Genomic DNA, 27,349 nt, shown 5'->3' with positions numbered 1-27,349 from the left:
ACGGAAAAATGAATTCCCAAGATTTTCGCAAGAGAATGTAAAACTATCTGTCCTCCAATTGAAGCTCAACAGAAGTTGGGTGATGCAACAGGACAGCGACCCAAAATACAGAAGTAAATCCACAACAGAAAATACACCTTCTGGAGTCCCGACTTCAACCCAATTGAGATGCTGTGGCATGACCTGAAGAGTGGTTCACACCAGACATCCCAAGAATATTGGTGAACTGAAATAGTTTTGTAAAGAGGAATGGTCCAAAATTCATCCTGAACGTTGTGCAGGTCTGATCAGCAACTACAGAACACTTTTGGTTGAGGTTATTGTTGTCAGAGGAGGGTCAACCAGTTATTAAATCCAAGGGTTCACATACATTTCCCACCCTGCACTGTGAATGTTTACACGGTGTGTTAAAAAAAAGACATGAAAACGTATAATTGTTTGCGTGTTATTAGTTTGAGCAGACTGTGCTTGTCTAATTTTGTGACTTAGATGAAGATCAGATCAAATTTGATGACCAATTTATGCAGAAGTCCAGGTAATTCCAAAGGGTTCACATACCTTTTCTTGCCACTGTAGATGCATAGATAATTCGACCGAGAAGTAACCGGCTGAAGTAATGGCGACAGTGGCGTTCCCTATGGGAGGACAAACTGAAACAATATCTGAAGAAGAAAATGAAGAAATGGTCCTTCACCACTTCTTCTGCTTTGGAAAATCTGGTCATCGACTTTGAACATATGCCATTGGGAGGACAAACTGAAACAATATCTGAAGAAGAAAATGAAGAAATGGTCCTTCACCACTTCTACCCGGAGACCTGAGTCCGAGCCAGCAACCTGTGCACAGCATCCAGTCGAAGCTGGTGTACTGGTATGAAAATGGACAAGACATAATGGACCGTAAAGGACAGTGGCGGCTCAGGTGAGACGTTCGTTTGCTTTGGAAAATCTGATTATTCCCCAGATATTCAAATCGGGACGTTATCAAGGGTCATCGACTTTGAACATATGCCATTGGGAGGACAAACTGAAACAATATCTGAAGAAGAAAATGAAGAAATGCCAGAAGAATGAGTGACGGGAGGGAGGGAGGTGGTCAACCGTGCCCATAATTGATTTAGAATTGTCCAAAATGGTTTATTTGGCATATCAGATTGATTGTGGAGGTCTGTATACTGCGAAATTCGGAATAATTTAGAAACAAAATGCATTGAGATATCGATCTGCCATTAACATGCCACTTGGGAAGAAAGCTTCAGCTAAAATGTCATTGCCAGAATCCATAAACGAAATTGTGTAATGAAACATATGTGTAACTGTATGAAGCGAAGACTTAAGTTAACCCTCCCGTGGTCCTGGGGTCAGGGTGACCCAGGCCCTGTGTGTGGGGGGCTCCCCTTTCTGTGCTCTGCTCTCGCGGGTCAGAGTGACCCAGGCCCTGTGTGTGGAGGGCTGGCGCTCTTGCGCTGGCGGGTCAGAGCGACCCTGCCAGCCACTGGCGAGGCGTGTGGCGTCGAGCGTAGTAGAGTGTCTGCGAGTGTGGCGAGGCTGTGCTCTGGGCTCACCGCTCTGTGCTCTGCGCTCTGTCCTCGCCGCTCTGCGCTCTTGGGTCAGAGCGACCCAGCCAGCCGCTGCACAGGTCCAGACGTGCTCCGCCGTGTGCTAGAGAACAGCCAAGTGTTGTAGTTGCGCTCTGCGCTCTGTGGGTCAGAGCGACCCAGCCAGCCGTTGCACAGTTCCGGACGTGCTCTGGGGTCAGAGCGACCCAGCCGGCCGCTGCACAGGTCCGGACGTGCTCAGCTGTGTGCTAGAGAGCAGCCGAGTGTTCTCGTTGCGCTCTGCGCTCTGTGGGTCAGAGGGACCCAGGCCCTGTGTTTCCAGGGCTGGCGCTCTGCTCTCTGCGAGTCAGAGCGACCCTGTCAGCCACTGGCGAGGCGTCTGCCGTGGAGCGTACTAGAGCGTCTGCGAGTGTGGCGAGGCTGTGCGCTCTGTGGGTCAGAGCGACCCTGCCAGCCGCTACACAGGTCCGGACGTGCCCCGGTGTGTGCTAGAGAGCAGCCGAGTGTTCTCGTTGCGCTCGTGGCTCGGAGCGACCCTGCCAGCCGCTGCACAGGTCCAGACGTGCTCGGTCGTCGTGTGCTAGAGAGCAGCCAAGTGTTCTTGTTGCTCGGCTGGGGTGGGTCGACTGCACACGGCTACACAGGAGCGCGCAAGCGAGCCTCGAGCATTCTCGGTCTCCCGCGTAAGCCGGCCCGGCCGGCCCTACGTAGAGAGGATACTAATATTGTCAGCGGCACCCACCCGCACACACACCCACACACACACACACACACACACACACACACAAAGTGACCGGCGCCCCACCCGTGCCAAGTGCGCTCTTGCCCGCAGCTCAGCGGACCCGATCAGTGGAGCCGAGCGGCCATGGCCGCGCGTTTTACGGCCGCGCAGGTTCTAGAACAGATCTTGTCCAGCGTGGACCAAGAAGACTACTCGGATTGCCAGGAGGAGGAAGAGGAAGAGGTTTCGGAAGACAAAGACGGGGAGGAATACAACCCCGAGCGCCGCGAGGTCTTCTGAGGGAGAGCAGCCCGAGGAAGAGCCGCCCGAGGACGAGCACGAGGATCGCGGCGAGGAAGAGATCTCCTCGGCCCCGGACCAACGGGAGCCGCCGTTGCTGTCGAAAAACGGCAAAATCGAGTGGTCCCCCGTGGCCTACGGCCGCCGCCGCGGGGCCCTCGCCATCTGCCACGTCGGGCCGGACCAGACTCCGGGCCCCACGGCCTATGCCGCGACACAGGCCCGCGACATCGCGTCCGCCTTCCACCTGTTTGTCACACCGGCGATAGAAAGGATAATTGTGGAAATGACGAACCTGCACGGGGCCAGCAAATACGGCGACGGCTGGCGACCCATGGACGCCACTGACCTGCGCGCCTACGTAGGGCTACTGATCCTAGCGGGCGTCTACAGGTCCCGGGGAGAGGCCGCGGCCAGCCTGTGGGACGCCGAGAGCGGCAGGACCGTGTTCCGAGCCACCATGCCGCTCAAGGTCTTTCACAGGTACTCGAGGCTGCTGCGATTCGACGACCGCCAGTCGAGACCCGCCAGACTCGCCACGGACAAACTCGCGGCCATACGGGAGGTCTGGGACCTGTGGGAGGCGCGGCTGCCGGCCCTCTACAACCCGGGGCCCGAGGTGACGGTGGACGAGCAACTGGTCCCGTTCAGAGGTACTGTGCTTGTGATTGTGCTTGCGCTTGCTTCGTGTGTGTGTGTGTGTGTGTGTGTGTGCGCGCGCGCGCGCGTGTGCTTATGTCTATACAGAGAGGCAGTGCTGCCGTAGCAGCGGCACAAGCAGCGGCTGTAGCAGCGCTGGCAGCGTGTGTAACACAAAAGTTGGCCCTTGTGTCTTGTCCCCTTTCCAAAAGGCTACTGTCCTTTCCGTCAGTACATCCCCAGCAAGCCGGCCAAATACGGCATCAAGTCGTGGGTGGCCTGCGACGCCAAGTCCAGCTACGCTTGGAAGATGCAAGTGTACACCGGCAAGGCGGCCGGCGGAGGCCCCGAGAAGAACCAGGGGATGCGTTTCGTCCTCGATCTGACAACGGGCCTGAGCGGTCGCAACGTCACCTGCGACAACTTCTTCACCTCCTACGACCTGGGCCAGTGGCTCCTCGAGAGGAACCTCACCATGGTGGGCACGGTGAGAAAGAACAAGGCCGAGCTCCCGCCCGCGCTGCTCCAGTCCAGGGGCAGACAGGTCCTGTCCTCCAGGTTCGCCTTCACGCCCACCGCCACTCTGGTGTCCTACCTGGCAAAGAGAAACAAGAACGTGCTACTCTTGAGCACGCTGCACACAGAGGGCCACGTCAGCGATCGCCGCGACAGGAAGCCGGCCCTCATCCTAGACTACAACTGCAACAAGGGCGGCGTGGACAACCTAGACAAGGTGGTGGGCACCTACAGCTGCAGACGGATGACTGCCCGCTGGCCCCTGGTCGTCTTCCACAACATCCTCGACGTGTCCTCCTACAACGCCTTTGTCATATGGCGAGAAATCAAGCCCGACTGGATGCCTGGCAAGCGGAACAAGCGCAGGGTGTTCCTCGAGCAGCTGGGAAAGGCACTCGTGAAGCCGCTGATCCAAAGATGGCAGCATCTGCCCCGCACCGAAGCGGCGTCAGCCCTTGTCAAAGTCCTACAGAGTGCTACGGCGGCGGCGGCTGCGGCGCCTCGTGATCAGCAGCGCCAGGGCCCCGCCGCTGACACGGCCGCTGCCCCGCTCGTTGCCCCGGCCACCGGGGCAAGTAAGAGGAAGAGGTGTCAGCTCTGCCCACCCAAGAAGGACTCCAAGACACACACGGTGTGCTGCAGGTGTAAGAAATACATCTCCAAAGGCTGTTCACACGCCTACTGTCACACTTGCGCACATTGGGCCTTTAGCCAGGACGGGACAGGGTGACCCGGAGGACGCGGGGACTAGACACAATACCAGGACAACGGGAGGGTTAAAACATTCTATTGCAATGGTTTTATAGGTAAGAGCTTTGGAAACAATCTACAGATCCTTTGTGTGTATTTTAGATTGTACAACCCAGAGTGAAGGGTTTGAAAAGATGAAGTGTCTGGTTTTATGTGTTGATTTCACTTACTTTAATAAAAGTATAGAAACTCCTTTTGATAGAACCTGTAATCTAATTCTTACCTTAACATTTAACCTCTCTGATCTACCCATCGCGGATCCGGTATCAGGAATACAGACTCAAGCTCATTACCATAACGCAACGTTAACTATTCATGAAAATCGCAAATGAAATGAAATAAATATGCCATCTCTCAAGCTTAGCCTTTTGTAAACAACACTGTCATCTCAGATTTTCAAAATATGCTTCTCAACCATAGGAAAACAATCATTTGTGTAAAAGTAGCTAGCTAGCGTAGCATTTAGCGTTAGCATTAGCGTTAGCATCCAGCACGCAACATTTCAACAAAAACATAAAAGCCTTCAAATAAAATAATTTACCTTTGAAGAACTTCTGATGTTTTCAATGAGGATACTCTCAGTTAGATAGCAGATGCTCAGTTTTTCCAAAAAGATTCTTTGTGTATTAGAAATAGCTCCGTTTTATACATCACATTTGGCTACCAAAAAAAAACGAAAATTCAGTCCTCAAAACGCGAACTTTTTTCCAAATTAACTCCATAATATCGACTGAAAACATGGCAAATGTTGTTTAGAATCAATCCTCAAGGTGTTTTTCACATATCTCTTCAATGATATATCGTTCCTGGAAGCATGGTTTCTCCCCTCAATCAAATGGAAAAATACTTGCACCTGGCTTTGCGCACCAGTTTCGACGCAGGACACCAGGCGGACACTTGGAAAATGTAGTCTCTTATGGTCAATCTTCCAAAGATATGCCTACAAATACGTCACAATGCTGCCGACATCTTGGGGAAACGGCAGAAGGTCTAAGCTTATTCCTGTTGCATTCACAGCCATATAAGGAGACATTAGAAAACAGAGCTTCAGAAATTCTGCTCATTTCCTGGTTGACGTATCATCTTGGTTTCGCCTGTAGAATGAGTTCTGGGGCACTTACAGACAAAATCTTTGCAGATTCTGAAACTTCAGAGTGTTTTCTTTCCAAAACTGTCAAGAATATGCATAGTCGAGCATCTTTTCGTGACAAAATATTGCGCTTAAAACGGGAACGTTTTTTATCCAAAAATGAAATAGCGCCCCTAGAGATGCAACAGGTTAACGATTATTATCACAGAGTGATAAGAGTGATAAGAGGAGGGAATGGGAAGGAAAATATTAATTTTATAATGAACAATTCAACTGGGTTCATGCAAGTGACTGATTGATGGTGCCTGGGAGGAATCCTCAGTATCTGCAATTTGGCATTATGCCCAGAACATTGTTTTGAGTTTCAAGGTCTCAGGTTGGAGAGAAGAGGCCTCGTGACATATTTGTCGGTCACATGGATGAACAATGTAAATCATGCAAATATAACTTGTCTGTGTAACCAGTCTATGTTGACCGCCCCCCACCCCCCTAAAGGGACTGCCCTGACGGAGCTCCTGACAGACGTGTACTACTTGGTGCAGTAAGCTTGTTGGAACCTCTTCAGCTTGCTGATAATTAATAATTATTAATTTAAGATTGACTTCAGCTGTCCCTGGTGGTAATTTCCACGACAGCCTTATTTCTGTCCACAACAGGGGCGCGGCTCTGTTGCGATCAGCAGTGTGTGTGACGTTTGATGTGGTGTTATTTTATGTTTTTAATTTGTACAGTTAGCTTACAAACAATCTGCCAACCATGGATTTACAGTGGTGGGGTGTTGGACTGATCTTGTTGATCGTGTATATACCTGCTATGAACAGACTAAATTATGAAAACTCTGCTGGCAGTGGAATCCAATACAGCAGGGAGTTCTTACTACAATGCAACTCAAATACAAAAACGATGGACATACCAATGGCCCATCTAATACCTGTGCCTCCTAAGACTTGTAAAAGCTTCCCTAACAACAAGCCTTGGGTATTAAAACATCTAAAGTCACTACTTGATAGGAAGAAGGCAGTTTATGCTGGGGGTGATAGACAGGCTTTAAGAGATGTACAACGTGAGCTCAAAAGACATACTGGTGGACAAGGAGGCATACAAGCAAAGGGTGGAGAGGACCCTCTCCTCAGGAAACGCAAGGGTGGCCTGGCAAGGGATTAAATCCATGGCTAGTACCCCCCATATAGGCAGGGGAAAAACCAGTGCTGACCTTGGGTGATATGAGGGCCAGAACATGGCTAATGCACTGAATGTTTTCTTCTCAAGATTTGAATCAGACAACTTCGTGTCGGAGGTAAAACAAATGGAAGCATCATTACAAATGTTTGAGAGAGTTGTTGTTCAACAGTCTGATGTTATAAAGTTGTTCAGGGGATGTAACACATACAAAAGCCCAGGCCCAGACAAAATAAGTGGACATGTGTTAAAGCACTGTGCTGAACAACTGGCTGGTGTTTTTACAGACATTTTCCAATCCTCACTCAACCAGCAACACTTTCCAGTATTGTGGAAAAAATCAATAATTATTCCAATTCCTAAAGCATCTAATCCCTCTGTGCTGAATGACTACCGCCCTGTCGACTTGACATCCTTAGTAATGAAATGCCTTGAGAAAATTGTGAAAAGTCATATTCTTAGTGTCACCCAGAAGCTCCTCGACCCATTTCAGTTTGCCTATCAGCCTAGCAGAGGAGTTGATGATGCCATTCTTACCCTCCTTAACATGGTCTATAGACATCTAGAGGGTGCCAAATCCCATGTCAGGGTTCTGTTTGTTTACTTTTCTTCTGCCTTCAACACAATCCAGCCTTACATTCTGGCACAGAGACTCATTTGGGACTACTCCTTAGATGGGGGGGCTGGTTGTGTGGCTGTTGGACTTCCTGAGCCATCGCTCACAGCGAGTCAAAATTGGTCCCCACGTGTCGGATATACGCAATACCAACACAGTCTCTCCTCAGGGATGTGTTTTGCCCCCACTTCTGTACATCTTGTACACTAATAATTGCACTAGTTCCCATACTGACAGACACCTCGTTAAGTTCGCTGATGACACTGCCTTGATCAGCTTGTTGCATGATGACGAGGAACATCATGGCCCGGTCCTAGATGACTTTGTAGAGTGGTGTGAGGAATCACACTTGGTTCTCAATACCAACAAGACCAAAGAGATGTACATAGACTTCAGGAAGCGTACAACACCTACCTCTGCAACATCTATCAGAGGTCAGAATATAGAAATTGTAGAGGAATATAATTATCTGGGTGTCCTTTTGGACAATAAGCTTCAGTGGAGTAAATGTACAGACCTGATCTACAAAAAGAGCCAACAGAGACTGTACTTTCTCAAAAAGTTGGGATCTTTTAATGTAGACTACTATATTCACAAATTCTTTATTGCGAGTATTTTAACTTTTTGTATTGTTTGTTGGTTTGGCAATGCCACTGTCAGCCAGAGAAATATGCTGAGAAGGATTATTACCACAGCAAGCAAGTCAAACAGACAGGCCTGGATGACATCTTTAAGGTCAGGGCCCTCCGTAAGGCTCACAAAATCATTTTAGACCCAAGCCACCCCCTGTACCTGGACTTTGAATTACTCCCCTCTGGGCGCAGGTATAGGGCATCCTTCAGCAGGAAAAACAGAACGAGACAATAATTTGTCCTAGGTGTGATATCCCTCCTAAATAGCTCAACTCTAAGGCCAGCAGGCTAGTCTTTTCTTTTTTTTAATGTTTTATTTCTTATTTCTTCTTCTTCTTCTTTTTATTGGTACGTAACTGTTATGAAAGTTGTATTGTCAGTTTTGTTTTGTATTTAAACACCACTTTAAATGTGTACATGACACCGCAACAAAATTTCCCCATGGGGACAATAAAGTCAGTATGTAAGTAAGTAATTTCTCTTACAGCATATTGGATGGCTGTCATTCATATTCCATTCACCCAGCTTAATGTAACATCAATATGTTTAGGCAACTACATGATACGTTAATTTTCCCTATACCCATTATGAGGTTGCTGCAATCTAGCTATGAATGAAAGTTTACAACATAGGTGCACAGGTCGATAAAATAAAAATTTTACTCATTCGCGTTCTGACTGAGTGACAGCAAACTTTGCTGCTCACTGCAAGTTGAGGACACACAGACACAGCCACACATAACCAGGTTTGCCAGGTCTAGCACAATGACCTCTGAAAACCTGCCCACAAGGCCTGAAAACTAGCCCAAGAGTTGCCACGTTTATCCATGAAACCCCTTTTTCATAACGCTATAGAGTGAATAAAGAAGGAATATCAACTGCAGTTTTAATGACGTAGGCTAAGAAGCTAAATGTGGTTTTCCATCAAAATAATAATTATTGCAAATTTAAGAATATATCTCAAGGGACATTTAAACTCTCCAGATAATTTTCCATCATGGATGTCGATTTAACTTGTTTTGACTGTTATGATTAAACAATAATGCCAGAGGTGTGATATATGGCCAAAATACCACGGCTAAGGGCTGTTCTTTAGCCATGGTATATGGGCCATATACCACAACCTCCTGAGGTGCCTTATTGTTGTTGTGAACTTGTTAACAATATAATTAGAATAGTAAAAAAAAAAAAAGGTAATTCCATTGGTACACAGTCTGAGCCATCACATTTAACCATGGAAACTTGACTGGGAATATGGCCTAATATAGTAGTTGTTCCCTCTGCAAGGCAATCAAACAAGCGTAATGTCGGTATAGGGACAAAGTGGAATCGCAATTCAACGGCTCAGACAAGAGACGTACAGTATGTAGCAGGGTCTACAGGCAATTTCTGACTACAAAAAGAAAACCAGCCACGTAACGGAAAACAACATCCTGCTTCCAGACAAACTAAACACCTTTGCCCGCTTTCAGGACAATACAGTGCCATCGACGTTGCCCGCTACCAAGGACTGCGGGGACGTGAGTAAAACATTTAAACGTGTTAACCCTCGCAAGGCTTCTGGCCCAGACGGCATCCCTAGCCGCGTCCTCAGAGCATGCGCAGACCAGCTTGCTGGTGTGTTTACGGACATATTCAATCGCTCCCTATCCCAGTCTGCTATCCCCACATGCTTCAAGATGGCCACCATTGTTCCTGTACCCAAGAAGGCAAAGATAACTTAACTAAATTGCTATCGCTCCGTAGCACTCATTTCTGTCATAATGAAGTGCTTTTAGAGACTAGTCAAGGATCATATCACCTCCACCTTACCTGCCACCCTAGACCTCACTTCAGTTTGCACATCGCCCCAACAGGTCTACAGATAACGCCATCGCCATCACACTGCACACTGCCCTATCCCATCTGAATACCTATGTAAGAAGGCTGTTCATTGACTACAGCTTTAGCATTTAACAGCATAGTACCCTCCAAGCTCATCATTAAGCTTGATGCCTTGGGTCTCAACCTCGCCCTGTGCAATTGGGTCCAGGACTTTCTGACGGGCCGCCCTCAGGTGGTGAAGGTAGGAAACAACATCTCCACTTCGCTGATCCTCAACACTGGGGCCCCACAAGGATGTGTGCTCAGCCCCCTCTTGTACTCCCTGTTAATCCATGACTGCGTGGCCATGCATGCCTCCAACTCAATCATCAATTTTGCAGACGATACAACAGTAGTGGGCTTGATTACCAACAATGACGAGACAGCCTACAGGGAGGAGGTGAGGGCCCTCGGAGTGTGGTGTCAGGAAAACAACCTCTCTCTCAATGTCAACAAAACAAAAGAGATGATTGTGGAGTTCAGGAACAGCAGAGGGAGCACCCCCCTATCCACATCGAAGAGACAGCAGTGGAGAAGGTGGAAAGTTCCACGGTGTACACATCAGGGACAAACTGAAATGGTCCACGCACACAGACAGTGTGGTGAAGAAGGCGCAACAGCGCCTCTTCAACCTCAGGAGGCTTAAGAAATTTGGCTTGTCACCAAAAACCCTCACAATATTTTACCGATGCACAATTGAGAACATCCTGTCTGGCTGTATCATCACCTGGTACGGCAACTGCACCGCCCTCAACCGCAAGGCTCTACAGAGGGTGGTGCGGTCTGCACAACGCATCACCAGGGGCAAAATACCTGCCCTCCAGGACACCTACAGCACCCGATGTCACAGGAAGGCCAAAAAGATCATCAAGAACAACAACCACCTGAGCCACTGCCTGTTCACCCCACTACCACCCAGAAGGCGAGGTCTGTACAAGTGCATCAAAGCTGGCACAGAGAGAATGAAAAACAGCTTCTATCTCAAGGCCATCAGACTGGTCAACAGCCATCACTAACACAGAGAGGCTGCTGCCTACATACAGACTCGAATCATTGGCCACTTTATAAATGGAGTACTCGTCACTTTAAATAATGCCACTTTAATAATGTTTACATATCTTACATTACTCATCTCATATGTATATACTGTATTTTATACCATCTATTGCATATTGCCTATGCCGCTCGGTCATCGCGCATCCATATATTTATATGTACATATTCTTATTCCATCCCTTTAGATTTGTGTGTATTAGTTAGTTCATGTGGAATTGTTAGATTATTTGTTAGATATTACTGCACTGTCGGAACTAGAAGCACAAGCATTTCGCTACACTCGCATTAACATCTCCTAACCATGTCACCAATCAAATTTGATTTGTTGAAAGCCATGGTAAATCAAAATCAGCATTCAGGCTCAAACCACCCAGTTTATAATTGTAAATAAATCCTGTTTGCACTTGTGCATAACTATAGATAAATCCGACAGAAGAGTTTGAGTGATAAAAGTTGGACAGAGGATCTCAATCTCTGTGCAAGAAACACTTGGACGGACTTCAAAAAACGAATGTTGGGCTATTTTCTGGCAATTGTGCCGTTATTGGCTCATGGCTTATTTACGAGATTGACTAGTTATTTAACAGGCATTGGCTATTGACTAAAATCGTTTTTTTTAAATTGCAATTCAACTTTGCCATGGTTTGCTGATCTAGATGCAGTTAGCGTATAGGCCAACATCTCATTTGAGGGAAAGCCCTACAATGAAACTGACATTTAAATGTGGAGAATGATACATTCACGATAGAGCGGTGACCACAATCACAATTGATTACCTTCCAATTTATTTAACTTAACATGGCCATTAACAATTGCATAATAATATAAGGCTACAACAACAAACTGAAGTTATAGGCTATTTATTAAATCCAGCTCCAGGTAGGCTACACAATTGGACCAAATTGATTTACAATGACTCCAGTGATATCGTAATTTCAATATATTTATTGTACTGTATCAAATGGTAGGCTACAATGTCAGTTGCCTGCAATGGCATAGAAATTAATAGCCTACTTGATGGCCAACAAATGCAAATGTAGCCTATCATTCTTCAAAGTTTGGGCGGCAGTTAACCCACTGTTCCTAGGCCTTCATTGAAAATAAGAATTTGTTCTTAACTGACTTGCCTAGTTAAATAAAGGTAAAATAAAAAAGTTAATGTGATTTTCATTACACTCTCGCAGCACTCCAGACCCTAGAACTGAGCATGAGTAAAACCTTTCGCTTGATACAGTTATCCATAAGAAATGTTGACATTAGAATGCAGTTTATTTTAAACCACCTCTGAGCGAATGTATCTAAAGAGCTCTAGAGCACCTTAAGTGTTTTTCCATTGCTTTGTCACGGTTATTTAAGTTCCAGTGTGTTAATATGTTTTATTGAAAAAGGGTGTCTCCACAATGACCAATCGATTTCCTCCCACCACTCAAATGTTTTCACATTAAATGTAGGTAGTAATATTATATTAAATGTAAGGTAGTAATATTGCAGCTATCAGCAGAACTAATGACATAAACATAAAAAGTTCTCATTTTAAAACAAAAAGACATACAATGCAACAATTTCATAGATTTAGCTGAGTTACAGTTCATATGAAGAAATCAGTCAATTGAAATTCATTAGGCCCTAATCTATGGATTTCACATGACTGGAATACAGATATGCATCTGTTGGTCACAGAAACCGAAATGCGAAATGAACATCCAATTATCAGGCAACAGCTCTGGTGGGCATTCCTGCAGTCAACATGCTAACTGCACTCTCCCGCAAAACTTGAGACATCTGTGGCATTGTGTTGTATGACAAAACTGCACAACTAAGAGTTGCCTTTTATTGTCCTCAGCACAAGGTGCACCTGTGTAATGTTCATGCTGTTTAATCAGCTTCTTGGTATGCTACACCTGTCAGGTGGATGGATAATCTTGGCAAAGGAGAAATACTCACTACCAGGAATGTAAACAAATTATCTGGAAGTAATAAACTTGGGTAGTACCAAGTCGTCCGTTATTTCCAGACAATGTACAGTGTTTGTTTTCAGTTAAACATGCCTATGTTTGTTTTGATGGGGAAGAACAGTTAAACTAAGTTCAACAAGCATTTCTAATTTATTTTCTTCAAGAATCAATGGATATACAGAACCTAGTGAACACACCCTTGAACAGTTTTCATATCTGAGATTGACTCCTTTAATTGTCCAGCCACACCATCTCAAGCTCAGGGTGCCAGCCTTCAGATTCACAGTTTGAGTATATTGAGCACGGTGGTGGAAGGTGGAGACAGTCTATCAGAGAGGCTGAAGGTGGAGAGACGGAGTCTGCTGTTAGGGAGACAAACAAGAAGACATGTATTGAAGAGCACATCACTTTACATGGGGTTCAAGTGAGGAATGGGGTCAGCTGGAAACATTCATCTTTCAACCTATAGAATGTTGTTTTACATTATACTTATAGTTATTATTAGTGGAAGGTTCAAATGGATTGATAACCAGAATGGATGGACTTTAGTTGTTGTTCAACAAACAATACGTTATTATGAGTGATAACTGTTGTCCCACATACGTTTCTGGCTGTGAACTGTCTGAGTATTTGGCGCATGGTGCTGTAAGGTAGAGACAGTTCGTCAGAGAAGCTGAGGGTGGAGAGAGAGTCTGCTGGCAGGAAGACAAACAAGCAGAGGTGTGGACTCGAGTCACATAACTTGGACTAGAGTCAGACTTAAGTCACAAATATGATGATTTGCAACTCGACCTTGACTTTAACACCAATGACTCGTGACTTGACTTGGACTTGAGCCTTATGACTCACCCTGACTTGATTCCTTCCCCAAGCCCAAATATAAAAAAAATATGCTATTAAAAAAAGTGTGCAGCGCATCAACCCTTCATTTAACGGATTAGTCAACAAAAAATGGATTGCAACTTGCAAAACATGCAGGAAGAAAATTACAGATGGAGGTGCAACAACTTCCAACTTTGTTTGACATTTGAAGCTGAACAAAGAACAGTAAGTCGTGGCTAATATAGCCAACAGCTATATATAACTTTGCTAGTATAGCATGTAGGCTAACATAACGTTAAATCAATGAGCCTCCACACAGTCAGCCAGTGCGGAAACGTGATCATTGCACCCAAGATTGAGACCAGGCAAGATTGTGCTACTGCCCCGCTCAATTATTTTTTTTATATGCTTACAGATTTCAACAATACCAGATGAACAAAAGTGTCACAAGAACCACGACAGTCTCCAATCTCACAGTTCATGGAGACCCGTTTTATGGCAATACAGCATGAATAATCCACAGCAGAAAGCCATCAACAATGCAATACTGTCCAACCTGGTTATCGATTGCAACTTGCCTCTGTCTATTGTGGAAAACAAGCGTTTTCGTCACTTTAGTACAGCCCAGTGTGTCGTAGAACATTGACATCAAACGTAGAGAACCTCGCTACAGAGAGACGTTCAAAACTGAAAACTCAGTTGAGCAACACTGACCATGTTTCAGTCACAGTGTACATTTGGTCCGGCCGAAAGATGAGGGGGTTCCTTGGTGTCACTGTGCACTGTATGGAGAAAGATGGAGAGAGGATACAGCTCAAGTCCAATCTCATGGCTTGTGACCACTTCAAAGGCCCACACACGGCCAAAAGAATCTGTGAGCAAATTGAGGCCATATGTGATGAGTTCAGCATTAAAGATAAATTGGACTATATCATTAGTGACAATGCTGCCAACATGAGAAAAGCATTCACAGTGTGCTTCCCCATTGAACAAGAAGAAGTACATGACGAAGATTGCCTTGATGACCCAGAGCTCTGGAATGACCTAACCCTGGAAGACCAGCAAACAGTGGATGCTGCTATTGCAAAAAAACAGCACTTTCAATGTTTTGCCCACACTCTCCAGCTGGTGGTGGGAGACGGCTTGAAAGAAACAAAAGTGATGACTCCTTCTCTTTCAAAGTTAGCAAAAATCAGCTCACTGCTACATACAAGCACAACATTCAAAGAGGTGTTTGAGGTTGAATTTGGGGAAAGAGGCATCCCTCCTGCTGTCAACAAGATGGAACTCAACACTAAGACAAGTGAAGGCAGTTATCCAATGTGACCATCTAAAGCTCAGTCATGTTCTAGTAAAGGCTGTGCACAAGGAGTTGTTGTTCACAGTACGGGAGTGTAATAAGTTGAAGCAGATGGTGGACATCCTGAAGCCATTTGGAGAAGCAACAGATATGACACAGGGGGTGAAGAGGGTCACAATCAGTTTGGTTGTTCCCTCGGTCCTGTCCCTGAATCACCACCTGGAGCAGCGGAAGCCTCAAGTCCATTCCCTGAGCGGCCTGGTCAGAAGTCTCCAGGCATGCCTGAACAAAAGATTTCTTGGAATCTTCATCAATGTGAAAATGGCCAGGACACAAGATGGAATCACTGCCCCCTTTTCAGATCCAGCCTACCTCAAAGCACCTGCCTTGGATCCGGCTTTTTCTCTGATGTGGGTGGAGCACCATGTGCTGGTCAAGGAGGTGGCACAAAGAGTGAAAGGTAAATATTATTGAGTTTAATGTAACTTTTTCTCATAATTTAATCCAATTGACTGCAACAATAATACTTTTTTAGTTTAACCCACTGCATCACCAATACTACCTTTTTGTTTCTGCTATGCTTTTACATGTTTTGCCAGAACTGATTCTGCAAGATGCTACAGGGACTGAGCAAGCTTGGCCTCTTGTTGATGAGGAAGAGCGAGAGGACCAAAGTCTTGGACAAGTAGAAGCGCTGTTTGCAGCATACTGTAAGAGGCAGAAGAAAGCTGTCGGGACCTCTCCAGCACTACAGCTAAGTCACTACCTTGACAAATGCGAAGGACAGAATGCCCTCTTGTTCTGGGCAATGAACAGGAAGGCTCTTCCTTCACTGTCCCGAGTGGCCATCAGGGTCTTGGCAGTGCCTGCCTCCAGTGCTCCGGTGGAGCGTGTCTTCAGCCATGGTGGCATCATACTGCGGCCTGCACAAATGACTGACAGACTTTTATCGAATTTGGTCTTTTGCAAACGCAATGCATCATAGGGCGCTGAGATAAGACAAAAAAATGAAACTGTTTATGCATTACACACACACGTAGTCTCCATGTTCAGGTTATCTCCCATCTTTGGGATCTGTATTTTTTCTCAGACATTCAGGCCAGTGTTCAAATTGTAGGCCTACTTGAAGTTCAGTGTCAGTTGTTTTGATGTACGTTTTAATAAATGATTGTAACTTTATGGCAGGATTGTTTTAGGTGTCTAGAGTATATCTGGAGAGAGAGAGAGCACTACAATATTTTTGTGTTGTCATATGTCTTTCTCATGTCTACCCATGTATTTCCATGGAAATCTAAAGTTTATTTGGAAAGTAATAAATATATATATTTTTAAAAACATTCATGATTCACATAAATACTATTACGCTTGTTAAATATTTAATGGTATTACATTTGGTGAAGAGCACATTATGACTTGTTTAGGACTCGAAACTCAGTTTAAGACTTGACTTGACTTGAGACTTGACTCGAACTTGCCTGTCTTGACTTGGGACTTGAGTGCTAAGACTTGAGACTTACTTGTGACTTGTAAAACAATGACATGGTCCCACCTCTGCAAACAAGAAGACATACATGTATTGTCAAGCACATCGCTTTAAATGGGGTTCAAGTGAGGAATGGGATCAGCTGGAAACACTAATCATTCAACCTATAGAATGTTGTTTTACATTTTCCTTATAGTTAATTTTCTTTTTTTAAATATATTTTATTTTCAATGAAGAAGGCAGCAGCTGATTCACCATTGACTGTGTAGGGTCAACCATGAATAGTTTCGCAAAATTATTTATTATTTTGTGGTCGACCACTAACTATATCCAAATAATTTAGGTAGCTAACGTTACACAGAACCACCAGAACCATAAATATAAAAACACATATATTTTATGTGTTACTGTAATTCAGCGTTTAGCTTCCATAGTACACATGAAACGAAATAAACCATTGTCATCATTATTGAATCTTGAAGCGCTCTTTGCCATCTCAGCTCGTGACCAGTTAGGGTCGCACGATTCCTTTGTGACTCACTGGACATAGCTAGCTAGCATAGCTAACTCTGACTGTTAGCTAGCGAGTTATGTTAACAGGGTGCTTTCTTGCCTAGTCTTAGCTAGACTACCGATGTTTTACAAACAAAAACACTAGCTAGCTAAATTAGCTACCTAATATCACATAGGCTAAACCATAAACGTATTGACTTAGCTAGCTACCTTTGCTCTAACAGTTAGCTAAGATAGTTAGCTGATGTTAATTTAGAAACTTTGACAACAACCATGACCAGTCCAGAAATGAAGCTAGCTACAGTGTCACAAACTAATTAGCGACAGCGACAAAATACACTACTACAAATATAATAGTGACAATGCCCTATTTTTTACTTTTTGGTATCTTCTCCGGCTGTCCTCGACTGTTAACCAACTGTTACAACCCCAACGACCTTTGGAAAGTCAGGCGCCGAGTCTGGCTCGAGCAGCAACTGCTGGATCGTGTGTTTTTGGCTCCTTTAGAGGTAATGTTAGGTACCTATTAAGGATACTTCAGAAAATATTGATGTTGGCAATTGACGATACATGTATGCTGCTATTTGCTATGTTGAAAATTACAATCACAGATTTGTAAAACAGACAAGAAATAGTAGCATATTTTTGACTTGGTGTCAGGTCTCAATCCAAAATGAAGCTTTATCTATGTGTAGGTTCAGCAAAAATTTGGCATGCAACCTTGGGTTATGATAAAGAAACACTGTAACAAAGTTACACAGTTGGGGATACAATACCTGACTTATCCGGTTTTCATACATTGTTTTATTTTATTTAGTCTTCTCAGAATGTGCAGGCAGCCCATATAGCCCAATGTTCGATGTCTCACAAATATGAGGTGTGCAAAAATAATACATGTGACATTAAGCAGATGCTTTTTTCCAAAGCGACAGTATGCATTCATTATTTTTCCCACAATCATGATGTTTCGAGCTCCATGATTTTTTTCATTGACTGTCATGGTCGTTATTTATTTAGCTATTATAATAGGCTATAGACTACATTTGTAAAAGTTTAATAGGCTATTGAAATAATTCAACATGCATGCTTGTAGGCTGCATCACTCCTTCAGCCTAGGTAGCAGATGATCAAATGAAAGATATAGGCCTATGCGTTCCTCCAGGCTGCGCTCTGCGTTCCCCCGGGCACCCTCCACTATTGATATCATTAAGCCTATGTTTTTCGAAAATACAATTATTATACCACAACTGTCAGGTGGATGAATTACCTTGGCAAAGGAGAAATGCTCACTAACAAATGTGTGCACAAAATTAGAGAGAAATAAGCATGTTGTGCATATGTAAAATTTTGGAGATCATTTATTTTAGCTCATGAAACATGGGACCCAGACTTTACATGTTGTGTTTATATTTTTGTTCAGTGTAGATACATTTTAATGTGTTTTTAACACACAGTAACCAAAAACGTTCGTCACAAGTTTCCCATAATTGTTTTCCAGAAGTTCACAAGTTGCTGTAAATTAACCCCAACAGTTTGTCACAAAACTCATTTGCATGTGAAAATATGAGCTTGCTGCAAATTGGCTGAAGGTTTGCCACAACTGTTTGCCAGAAGCCTGTTTTTCCGGTTAGGGTACTGTGGCTCCCCTTTTGTAGAGGCTTACATGCTGACCAAACTGCGCGTGCATCCGCCTGCGCTATTGTGTGCAAGTTGATTTTGTTCACCCACATCAGGACATGCAGGTTGAAATATAAAAACAACTCTGGACCAATTCTATTAATTTGGGAACATGTCAACAAGCATTAAACATGTATAGCAATTTGCTGTTGCTCGAAAATTTGTCCTGGTATATAAACATTGGGTTTTTATTGTACCTGAAATGCACAAGGTCCTCTACTCCGACAATTAATCAACAGATAAAACAGTAAACCGAATTTGTTTCTCGTCATCTCTCCTCCTTCCTTCAGGTTTATTTTTCTTCTTTGGACTTCATATGGTAGTTGGCTACCAACTTTACAGCATTACTACAACTGACCGGAGTGTGGACCTTAGTTCATCTTTCAATCGCCCACGTGGGTATATGCTCCTAAAAACCAATGAGGAGATGGCATGTGGGTATATACTCCTAAAAAACAATGTTTATATACCAGGACAAAGATGGGAGAGGTGCATTGCAGTGCATTGAGCATCACAAATAGAACCAATTTCTATTTTAGCGCATGGCCACGCAGACAATGATTGAATAACATGTATGTGTACATTTATTTTGCAATGGAGCGGTGTGGTCAGCATGTTAGATGAACAGGCGGGAAAAGAGAATGTATACAAGAAATGTCTGACAGTCAATTCTGTTTTCTTTGCCAGGCCAAAAAAGGCAAGTTTTCCTTTATGTCCTTTTACCTGCTCTTAGTCCCTCATGGACATAGCATGTAATGCTGGCCTTCTGCTTTTTCTATACCCAGAAAATTGCCCTGAAAACGATGGTGAAAAAAATTATAATCAAAGTTAATATTTTGGACAGTAACCATAGTGTAGTGAAATGGCACAGTTTTCCAAAGCAAAAACATATAATTAGAGTGCATTAGCAATGCAGTTGATGGCCTCTCGAGTGAACTGTTTGGTCGTCAAAGTGTTGGACCGGGCAGGTTTGTCAATATGGAATTATTTTAATGGATTTTCACAGGAGAGGGGCTCATTTAGGACAATTGTGTGTTCTGAGTGGGATCTGCTGAGTAGGTACTGATTTAATGCTTTACGTAATGTTGTGTTATTTTACAGTCTCACACACACAGTCCACCCACAAGGATATTGATGGGACTGCACAACATCTTCATTGGGCACATGTTTAACCCATTGCAAAGGAACTATACTTAAAGTAACTTTTCAGTGAAAATCTACTTTTAAAAGTTAATATTCTGATAATACATACCAAAATAATGTTGCTGACTCATCCTGCAGTGTATACTCGTATTTGTGCAAAAGCATACATTGGAGAAAAAAACATTTTAAAATCCCCAACTTGTCTCTCAAACAGACCGTTTAAAAAAATGCTTGCTATTTCCTTATAGGGGATTATGTCATCCTCCTGATGAGGATGAACTGGCCAATCAGCGGTCTACTTACATTAATATTTTTTATGACCGGTATACGCCCACGCCATTCTGTTGTTTGGGTACGCCCACACCATTCCAACACAGAAAAACTGCTTTTCAACATACTTAATTACTGTTTTTACTGTTTTTCGGATGGCAAACTATTTCACTCATATTGCAATTAATTATAGGTCATATTTCATAGAAATCTGGAAACACTGGACAGTTACTTTAATGCAATTGTCCCAACACTTGGTGCACCATAGAAAAGTGTACAGTAAGCATGGATATGTTAACACTATAAAGGGTCATTCTTGGGCTCGGGTAATATTTCAGTCCCCTGACTTTTTATATTATATTATATACATTGGGTCACCAAAATGAAAATATTTTCTATATAAATTGAAATGTCCAGTATAATGAATTGAAATAAATAAATACAGTACGGCAAAAAAGTATTTAGTCAGCCACCAATTGTGAAAGTTCTCCCACTTAAAAAGACGAGAGGCCTGTAATTTTCATCATAGGTACACTTCAACTATGACAGACAAAATGAGAAAGAAAATCCAGAAAATCACATTGTAGGATTTTTAATGCATTTATTTGCAAATTATGGTGGAAAATAAGTATTTGGTCAATAACAAAAGTTTATCTCAATACTTTGTTATATACCCTTTGTTGGCAATGACAGAGGTCAAACGTTTTCTGTAAGTCTTCACAAGGTTTTCACACACTTTTGCTGGTATTTTGGCCCATTCCTCCATGCAGATCTCCTCTAGACCAGTGATGTTTTGGGGCTTTTGTTCTCATTTTGTCTGTCATAGTTAAAGTTTACCTATGATGAACATTACAGGCCTCTCTCATCTTTTTAAGTGGGAGAACTTGCACAATTGGTGGCTGACTAAATACTTTTTTGCCCCACTGTATAATATATGAAATAAATATAGCATTCATCCCCCATGCCTGGGGGACATGTGTCATGTCCCCCAGGCATTACAAAATGTTTACTTGGGAAATTAATATTGAAATTTGCACATAATTAATAACTTTTATCATTAATGCAAACATATATTTGTGTTCTTTTGTTGAAAGTATTTTTATCAAATAAATGCATGATTATTGATTAAAATCCAACAAAACTCAGAAAATAAAAATGGTCAGTCCACCCTTATGTGCCATCATTAACAGGAAGTGACATCATTCAACCATTTTCAACTGCATGGTACTGCATAGTACAGAAACAGGCAAGTAATCACATTGTGTTGTATCTGTATTATGATGTTTTTTAAAGTCAGGTGGGAATCGTTGAGCTGACCAACTCAACCCCGTTACATGAAAATATTGTTACTTCAACACAGTCTGCACTTGAGTCTTACCTGAACCCTGATAGTACAAACTGGCCATGACTGACCCAGCAGACTTGGACCAGCTCCATAATGCCATCTCCTCCCAAGGAGCTCTCATTGGTAGATGTGAGGAGTTGCTTCGTGGTCTGATGGAAGGGTTCCAGGGCGTGGCCGAATGTCACAACCTAGCATTAGACGCTTTGCGGAAGCAATTCCGTGGGTTGCATACTTGGCAGCCTACCACAACAGTAACCTCCCAGCCCCTCAGTAACCCAGCTGGTTGCAGCGCCGTCGCCCCGGTTTCCCAGGAACCCCGCTTACCTCCCTCGGAGCACTACGATGGAGATTCCAGAACCTGCCGAGCCTTCCCCCACCAGTGCTCTGTTTTCAAGCTGCAACCTTCTTTGTTCCTCTGGGACCGCTCAAAGATAGTGTACATTATTACGCTGATATCCGGGAGGGCACTCGCTTGGGCCACAGCGGCATGGGAGTGACAATCTGCCTCAGTTCGGAGGTATTTGTGGTGGAGGTGAGAAAGGTTTGAGGCTCCGGTGTCTGGGAAGGAGGCTTCCCGGAAGTTACTCCAGCTTTGGAAGGACTCCCTCAGAGTGGCAGACTGTGATGCATTTCCGCACACTATCAGAGGAGGGTGCCTGGAACCTGGAAGCTCTGTTCGGCACGTTCCGGCACAGATTATCGGAGGAAGTAAAGGATGAGCTTGCAGCCCGGGAACTACCGACGGATCTCGGTTCACTCATCACGTTAAACATCTGGATCGATGGTCGGCTACAGGAAAGTAGGAGGGAGAAGAGGTCTGATTGCGGTCACAATTGCTCACTCAAGGATCCCACCTTGCATCTGATGAACTCCGAAGACCGCCCTTTTGCCCCTACCTGAGCCAATGCAGCTCTGCAGGGCTAGGCTGTCTCCAGCCGAAACGCGTATGCAGACTTAACACCCAGAGTTGTCTGTATTGCGGTACTGCTGGTCATTATGTGTCTACCTGTCCCTTCAAGAGACTGAGTACTCTGGTGGGTCTTAAGGATAATGTTGCTTCTCCCCCTACTCGCCCCCCTCTCCATGCCACCCTGGGGTGGGGCGACCAGTCCAAGTCTCTCCAGATACTCGACGGCCGATATGAGTCTTATGGACCTTACCCTGGCATCTGAGCTGGGCATCCCCATTCAACCCCTCTCCATTCCCATGGATGTTAGAGCACTGGACAGGCGCTCTGTAGGCTGGGTTACCCCACCCCCCATACCACCCCCACCAACCTACGGGTGTCGGGGAACCACAGTGAGACGATCCCCTTCCTGCTAATTGAGTCTCTGCAGATTCCTGTGGTATTGTGATTATCAAATTCAAATCAAATGTATTTATAAAGCCCTTCTTACATCAGCTGATATCTGAAAGTGCTGTACAGAAACCCAGCCTAAAACCCCAAACAGCAAGCAATGCAGGTGTAGAAGCACGGTGGCTAGGAAAAACTCCCTAGAAAGGCCAAAACCTAGGAAGAAACCTAGAGGAACCAGTCTATGTGGGGTGGCCAGTCCTCTTCTGGCTGTGCCGGGTGGAGATTATAACAGAACATGGCCAAAATGTTCAAATGTTCATAAATGACCAGCATGGTCAAATAATAATAATCACAGGCAGACCAGTTGAAACTGGAGCAGCAGCACGGCCAGGTGGACTGGGGATAGCAAGGAGGCATGGTCCTAGGGCCCAGGTCCTCCGAGAGTAGGAAAGAAAGAGAGAAAGAGAGAATTAGAGAGAGCACACTTAAATTCACACAGGACACCGGATAGGACAGGAGAAGTACTCCAGATAACAAACTGACCCTAGCCCCACGACACATAAACTACTGCAGCATACATACTGGAAGGCTGAGACAGGAGGGGTCAGGAGGCACTGTGGCCCCATCCAATGACATCCCCGGACAGGGCCAAACAGGAGGGATATAACCCCACTCACTTTGCCAAAGCACAGCCCCCACACCACTAGAGGGATATCTTCAACCACCAACTTACCATCCTGAGACAAGGCCGAGTATAGCCCACAAAGATCTCCGCCACTGCACAACCCAAGGGGGAGGGGCGCCAACCCAGACAGGAAGATCACATCAGTGACTCAACCCTCTCAGGTGACGCACCCCTCCTAGGGACGGTATGAAAGAGCCCTATTAAGCCAGTGACTCAGCCCCTGTAATAAGGTTAGAAGCAGAGAATCCCAGTGGAAAGAGGGGAACCGGCCAGGCAGAGACAGCAAGGGCGGTTCGTTGCTCCAGAGCCTTTCCGTTCACCTTCACACTCCTGGGCCAATCATATGACCCACTGAAGAGATGAGTCTTCAGTAAAGACTTAAAGGTTGAGGCCGAGTTTGCGTCTTTCACATGGGTAGACAAACCATTCTATAAAAATGGAGCTCTATAGGAGAAAGCCCTGCCTCCAGTTGTTTGCTTAGAAATTCTAGGGACAATTAGGAGGCCTGCGTCTTGTGACCGTAGCGTACGTGTAGGTATGTACGGCAGGACCAAATCAGAGAGATAGGTAGGAGCAAGCCCATGTAATGCTTTGTAGGTTAGCAGTAAAACCTTGAAATCAGCCCTTGCCTTGACAGGAAGCAGGGAGGATAGTGTAGGGAGGCTAGCACTGGAGTAATATGATCACATTTTTGGGTTCTAGTCAGGATTCTAGCAGCCGTATTTAGCACTAACTGAAGTTTATTTAGTGCTTTATCCGGGAAGCCGGAAAGTAGAGCATTGCAGTAGTCTAACCTAGAAGTGACAAAAGCATGGATTCATTTTTCTGCGTCATTTTAGGACAGAAAGTTTCTGATTTTTGCAATGTTACGTAGATGGAAAAAAGCTGTCCTTGAAACAGTCTTGATATGTTCTTCAAAAGAGAGATCAGGGTCCAGAGTAACACCGAGGTCCTTCACAGTTTTATTTGAGACGACTATACAACCATTAAGGTTAATTGTCAGATTCAACAGAAGATCTCTTTGTTTCTTGGGACCTAGAACAAGCATCTCTGTTTTGTCCGAGTTTAAAAGTAGAAAGTTTGCAGCCATCCACTTCCTTATGTCTGAAACACATGCTTCTAGCGAGGGCAATTTTAGGGCTTCCCCATGTTTCATTGAAATGTACAGCTGTGTGTCATCCGCATAGCAGTGAAAGTTAACATTATGTTTTCGAATGACATCCCCAAGAAGTAAAATATATAGTTAAAACAATAGTGGTCCTAAAATGGAACCTTGAGGAACACCGAAATTTCCATTTGATTTGTCAGAGGACAAACCATTCACAGAGACAAACTGATATCTTTCCGACAGATAAGATCTAAACCAGGCCAGAACTTGTCCGTGTAGACCAATTTGTGTTTCCAATCTCTCCAAAAGAATGTGGTGATCGATGGTATCAAAAGCAGCACTAAGGTCTAGCAGCCTCAGTCTGATGCCATTAAAAGGCCATCTACCACCTTCACAAGTGCAGTCTCAGTGCTATGATGGGATCTAAAACCAGACTGAAGCATTTCGTATACATTGTTTGTCTTCAGGAAGGCAGTGAGTTGCTGCGCAACAGCCTTTTCTACAATTTTTCAGAGGAATGGAAGATTCGATATAGGCCGATAGTTTTTTATATTTTCTGGGTCAAGGTTTGGCTTTTTCAAGAGAGGCTGTATTACTGCCACTTTTAGTGAGTTTGGTACACATCCGGTGGATAGAGAGACGTTTATTATGTTCAACATAGGAGGGCCAAGCACAGCTCTTTCAGTAGTTTAGTTGGAATAGGGTCCAGTATGCAGCTTGAAGGTAGAGGCCATGATTATTTTCATCATTGTATCAAGAGATATAGTACTAAAACACTTGAGTGTCTCTCTTGATCCTAGGTCCTGGCAGAGTTGTGCAGACTCACTTTTACCCCTTTTTCTCCCCAATTTCGTGGTATCCAATTGTTGTGGTAGCTACTATCTTGTCTCATCGCTACAACTCCCGTACGGGCTCGGGAGAGACGAAGGTTGAAAGTCATGCGTCCTCCGATACACAACCCAACCAAGCCGCACTGCTTCTTAACACAGCGCACATCCAACCCGGAAGCCAGCCGCACCAATGCACCGGAGGAAACACCGTGCACCCGGCCACCTTGGTACAGCGCCCTTAACCACTGCGCCACCCGGGAGGCCCCTGGACAACTGAACTTTGAAGGAATACACAGATTTAAAGAGGAGTCCGCAATTTGCTTTCTAATAATCATGATCTTTTCTTCAAAGAAGTTAATTAATTTATTACTGCTGAAGTGAAAGCCATCCTCTCTTGGGGAATGCTGCTTTTTAGTTAGCTTTGCGACAGTATCAAAAAGGAATTTCGGATTGTTCTTATTTTCCTGACCAAAAGAAAGATGCCCAGAGTCCCTGCTCATCTGCGTGAATGTGCCTCAGGCATGCTGCAAGGAGGCATGAGGACTGCAAATGTGGCCAGGGTAATAAATTGCAATGTCCGTACTGTGAGACGCCTAAGACAGCGCTACAGGGAGACAGGACGGACAGCTGATTGTCCTCGGAGTGGCAGACCATGTGTAACAACACCTGCACAGGATTGGTACATCCGGACATTACACCTGCAGAACAGGTACAGGATGGCAACAACAACTGCCCGAGTTACACCTGGAACGCACAATCCCTCCATCAGTGCTCAGACTGTCCGCAATAGGCTGAGAGAGGCTGGATTGAGGGCTTGTAGGCCGGTTGTAAGGCAGGTCCTCACCAGACATCACTGGCAACAACGTCGCCTATGGGCACAAACCCACCGTCGCTGGACCAGACAGGACTGGCAAAAAGTGCTCTTCACTGACGAGTGGCAGTTTTGTCTCACCAGGGGTGATGGTCGGATTCGCATTTATTGTCGAAGGAATGAGCGTTACACCAAGGCCTGTACTTTGGAGCGGGATCGATTTGGAGGTGGAGGGTCCGTCATGGTCTGGGGCGGTGTGTCACAGCATCATCGAACTGAGCTCTTGTCATTGCAGGCAATCTAAACGCTATGTGTTACAGGGAAGACATCCTCCTTCCTCATGTGTTCCTGCAGGCTCATCCTGACATGATCCTCCAGCATGACAATGCCACCAGCCATACTGCTTGTTCTGTGCGTGATTTCCTGCAAGACAGGAATGTCAGTGTCTGCCAAGGCCAGCGAAGAGCCCGGATCTTGCAACCACGTCAGATTCTTGCCACCTTGCTGCCAGTACCATTGTGACAATATGTGCTCCTTCTAGCTAGCCTTCTCCTAAGAGCAACACGTTATCCTTGTTCTATTCTGCATATATTTTACTAAAGTTATTGTTAGAAAATATTGTTCAGTAATCTTGTTTACATAAAGTGTGGCTTGGGTTGTGTGGGTGGTGGTGTATCGCTGGGGGGGATTTGGTGACCAAAAGTCTGGGCCCTTTTTCATTCTCAGTGCATCCCTGGGTAGGGGAGATCTGTATGACCCAACTCTGTCTCTTCCAACAGTGAGACAAACTGCCTGTGGTTTAAAGATTTTGCTCTTATGAATTTTACCACTTTAGTGACTGTATCCACAACATGACTCATTTCCAGAACACATTTCCAGATTACCCCCTGATGAATAATGCAATGCAGAAAAATAATTTTCTGATCTGTGTTCAGCTCAGCTACTTAATCTTGTTTTCCTTTCAAAAGGCCAATGTTTTTTCCTGTCAAGTTTGGGCACCCATCAGTGGTCCCACTGGATAACTTTTCAAAACTCAGTCCCAGTTTTGCCTCACACTTATTAACCTCCAAAAAATATTTCCCTGTGGTTGTGCTCTTCATTGACTGCACTGAAGCAAGCTCCTCTGTAATTTCAAAGTCTGGGGTTATGTCTCGTAAGAATATCAACAATTGCGCTGTGTCACTGCTCTCA

The 27,349-nt window shown here is 44.7% G+C and overlaps 1 protein-coding gene across 1 annotated transcript; it reads left to right on the top strand.

Moving 5' to 3' along the window:
• The first annotated feature begins 892 nt into the window (after nucleotides 1-892).
• LOC139422470 (piggyBac transposable element-derived protein 4-like) lies at nucleotides 893-4,464 on the top strand. Its single transcript, XM_071173638.1, has 6 exons — nucleotides 893-921; nucleotides 1,365-1,608; nucleotides 1,711-1,903; nucleotides 1,999-2,241; nucleotides 2,474-3,232; nucleotides 3,431-4,464. The coding sequence occupies exons 1-6, from the start codon at nucleotides 893-895 to the stop codon at nucleotides 4,462-4,464; spliced, it is 2,502 nt and encodes an 833-aa protein (XP_071029739.1).
• The last annotated feature ends 22,885 nt before the right edge of the window (nucleotides 4,465-27,349 follow it).

The sequence above is a fragment of the Oncorhynchus clarkii genome, chromosome 12, assembly GCF_045791955.1.
Source record: "Oncorhynchus clarkii lewisi isolate Uvic-CL-2024 chromosome 12, UVic_Ocla_1.0, whole genome shotgun sequence".
Classification (NCBI taxonomy): domain Eukaryota; kingdom Metazoa; phylum Chordata; class Actinopteri; order Salmoniformes; family Salmonidae; genus Oncorhynchus; species Oncorhynchus clarkii.
Note: the sequence above shows the minus strand (reverse complement) of the source record. Positions and strands in the feature narration are given on the sequence as shown.

What these genes read in the sequence shown, in the direction of transcription:
- LOC139422470 (XM_071173638.1), top strand. Translation starts at nt 893, where the DNA reads ATGGACCGTAAAGGACAGTGGCGGCTCAG. An exon ending in AAAGGACAGTGGCGGCTCAG is followed by an intron (nt 922 to 1,364) that starts GTGAGACGTTCG and finishes TCCTGGGGTCAG; the next exon opens with GGTGACCCAGGCCCTGTGTG. An exon ending in GCAACTGGTCCCGTTCAGAG is followed by an intron (nt 3,233 to 3,430) that starts GTACTGTGCTTG and finishes CCTTTCCAAAAG; the next exon opens with GCTACTGTCCTTTCCGTCAG.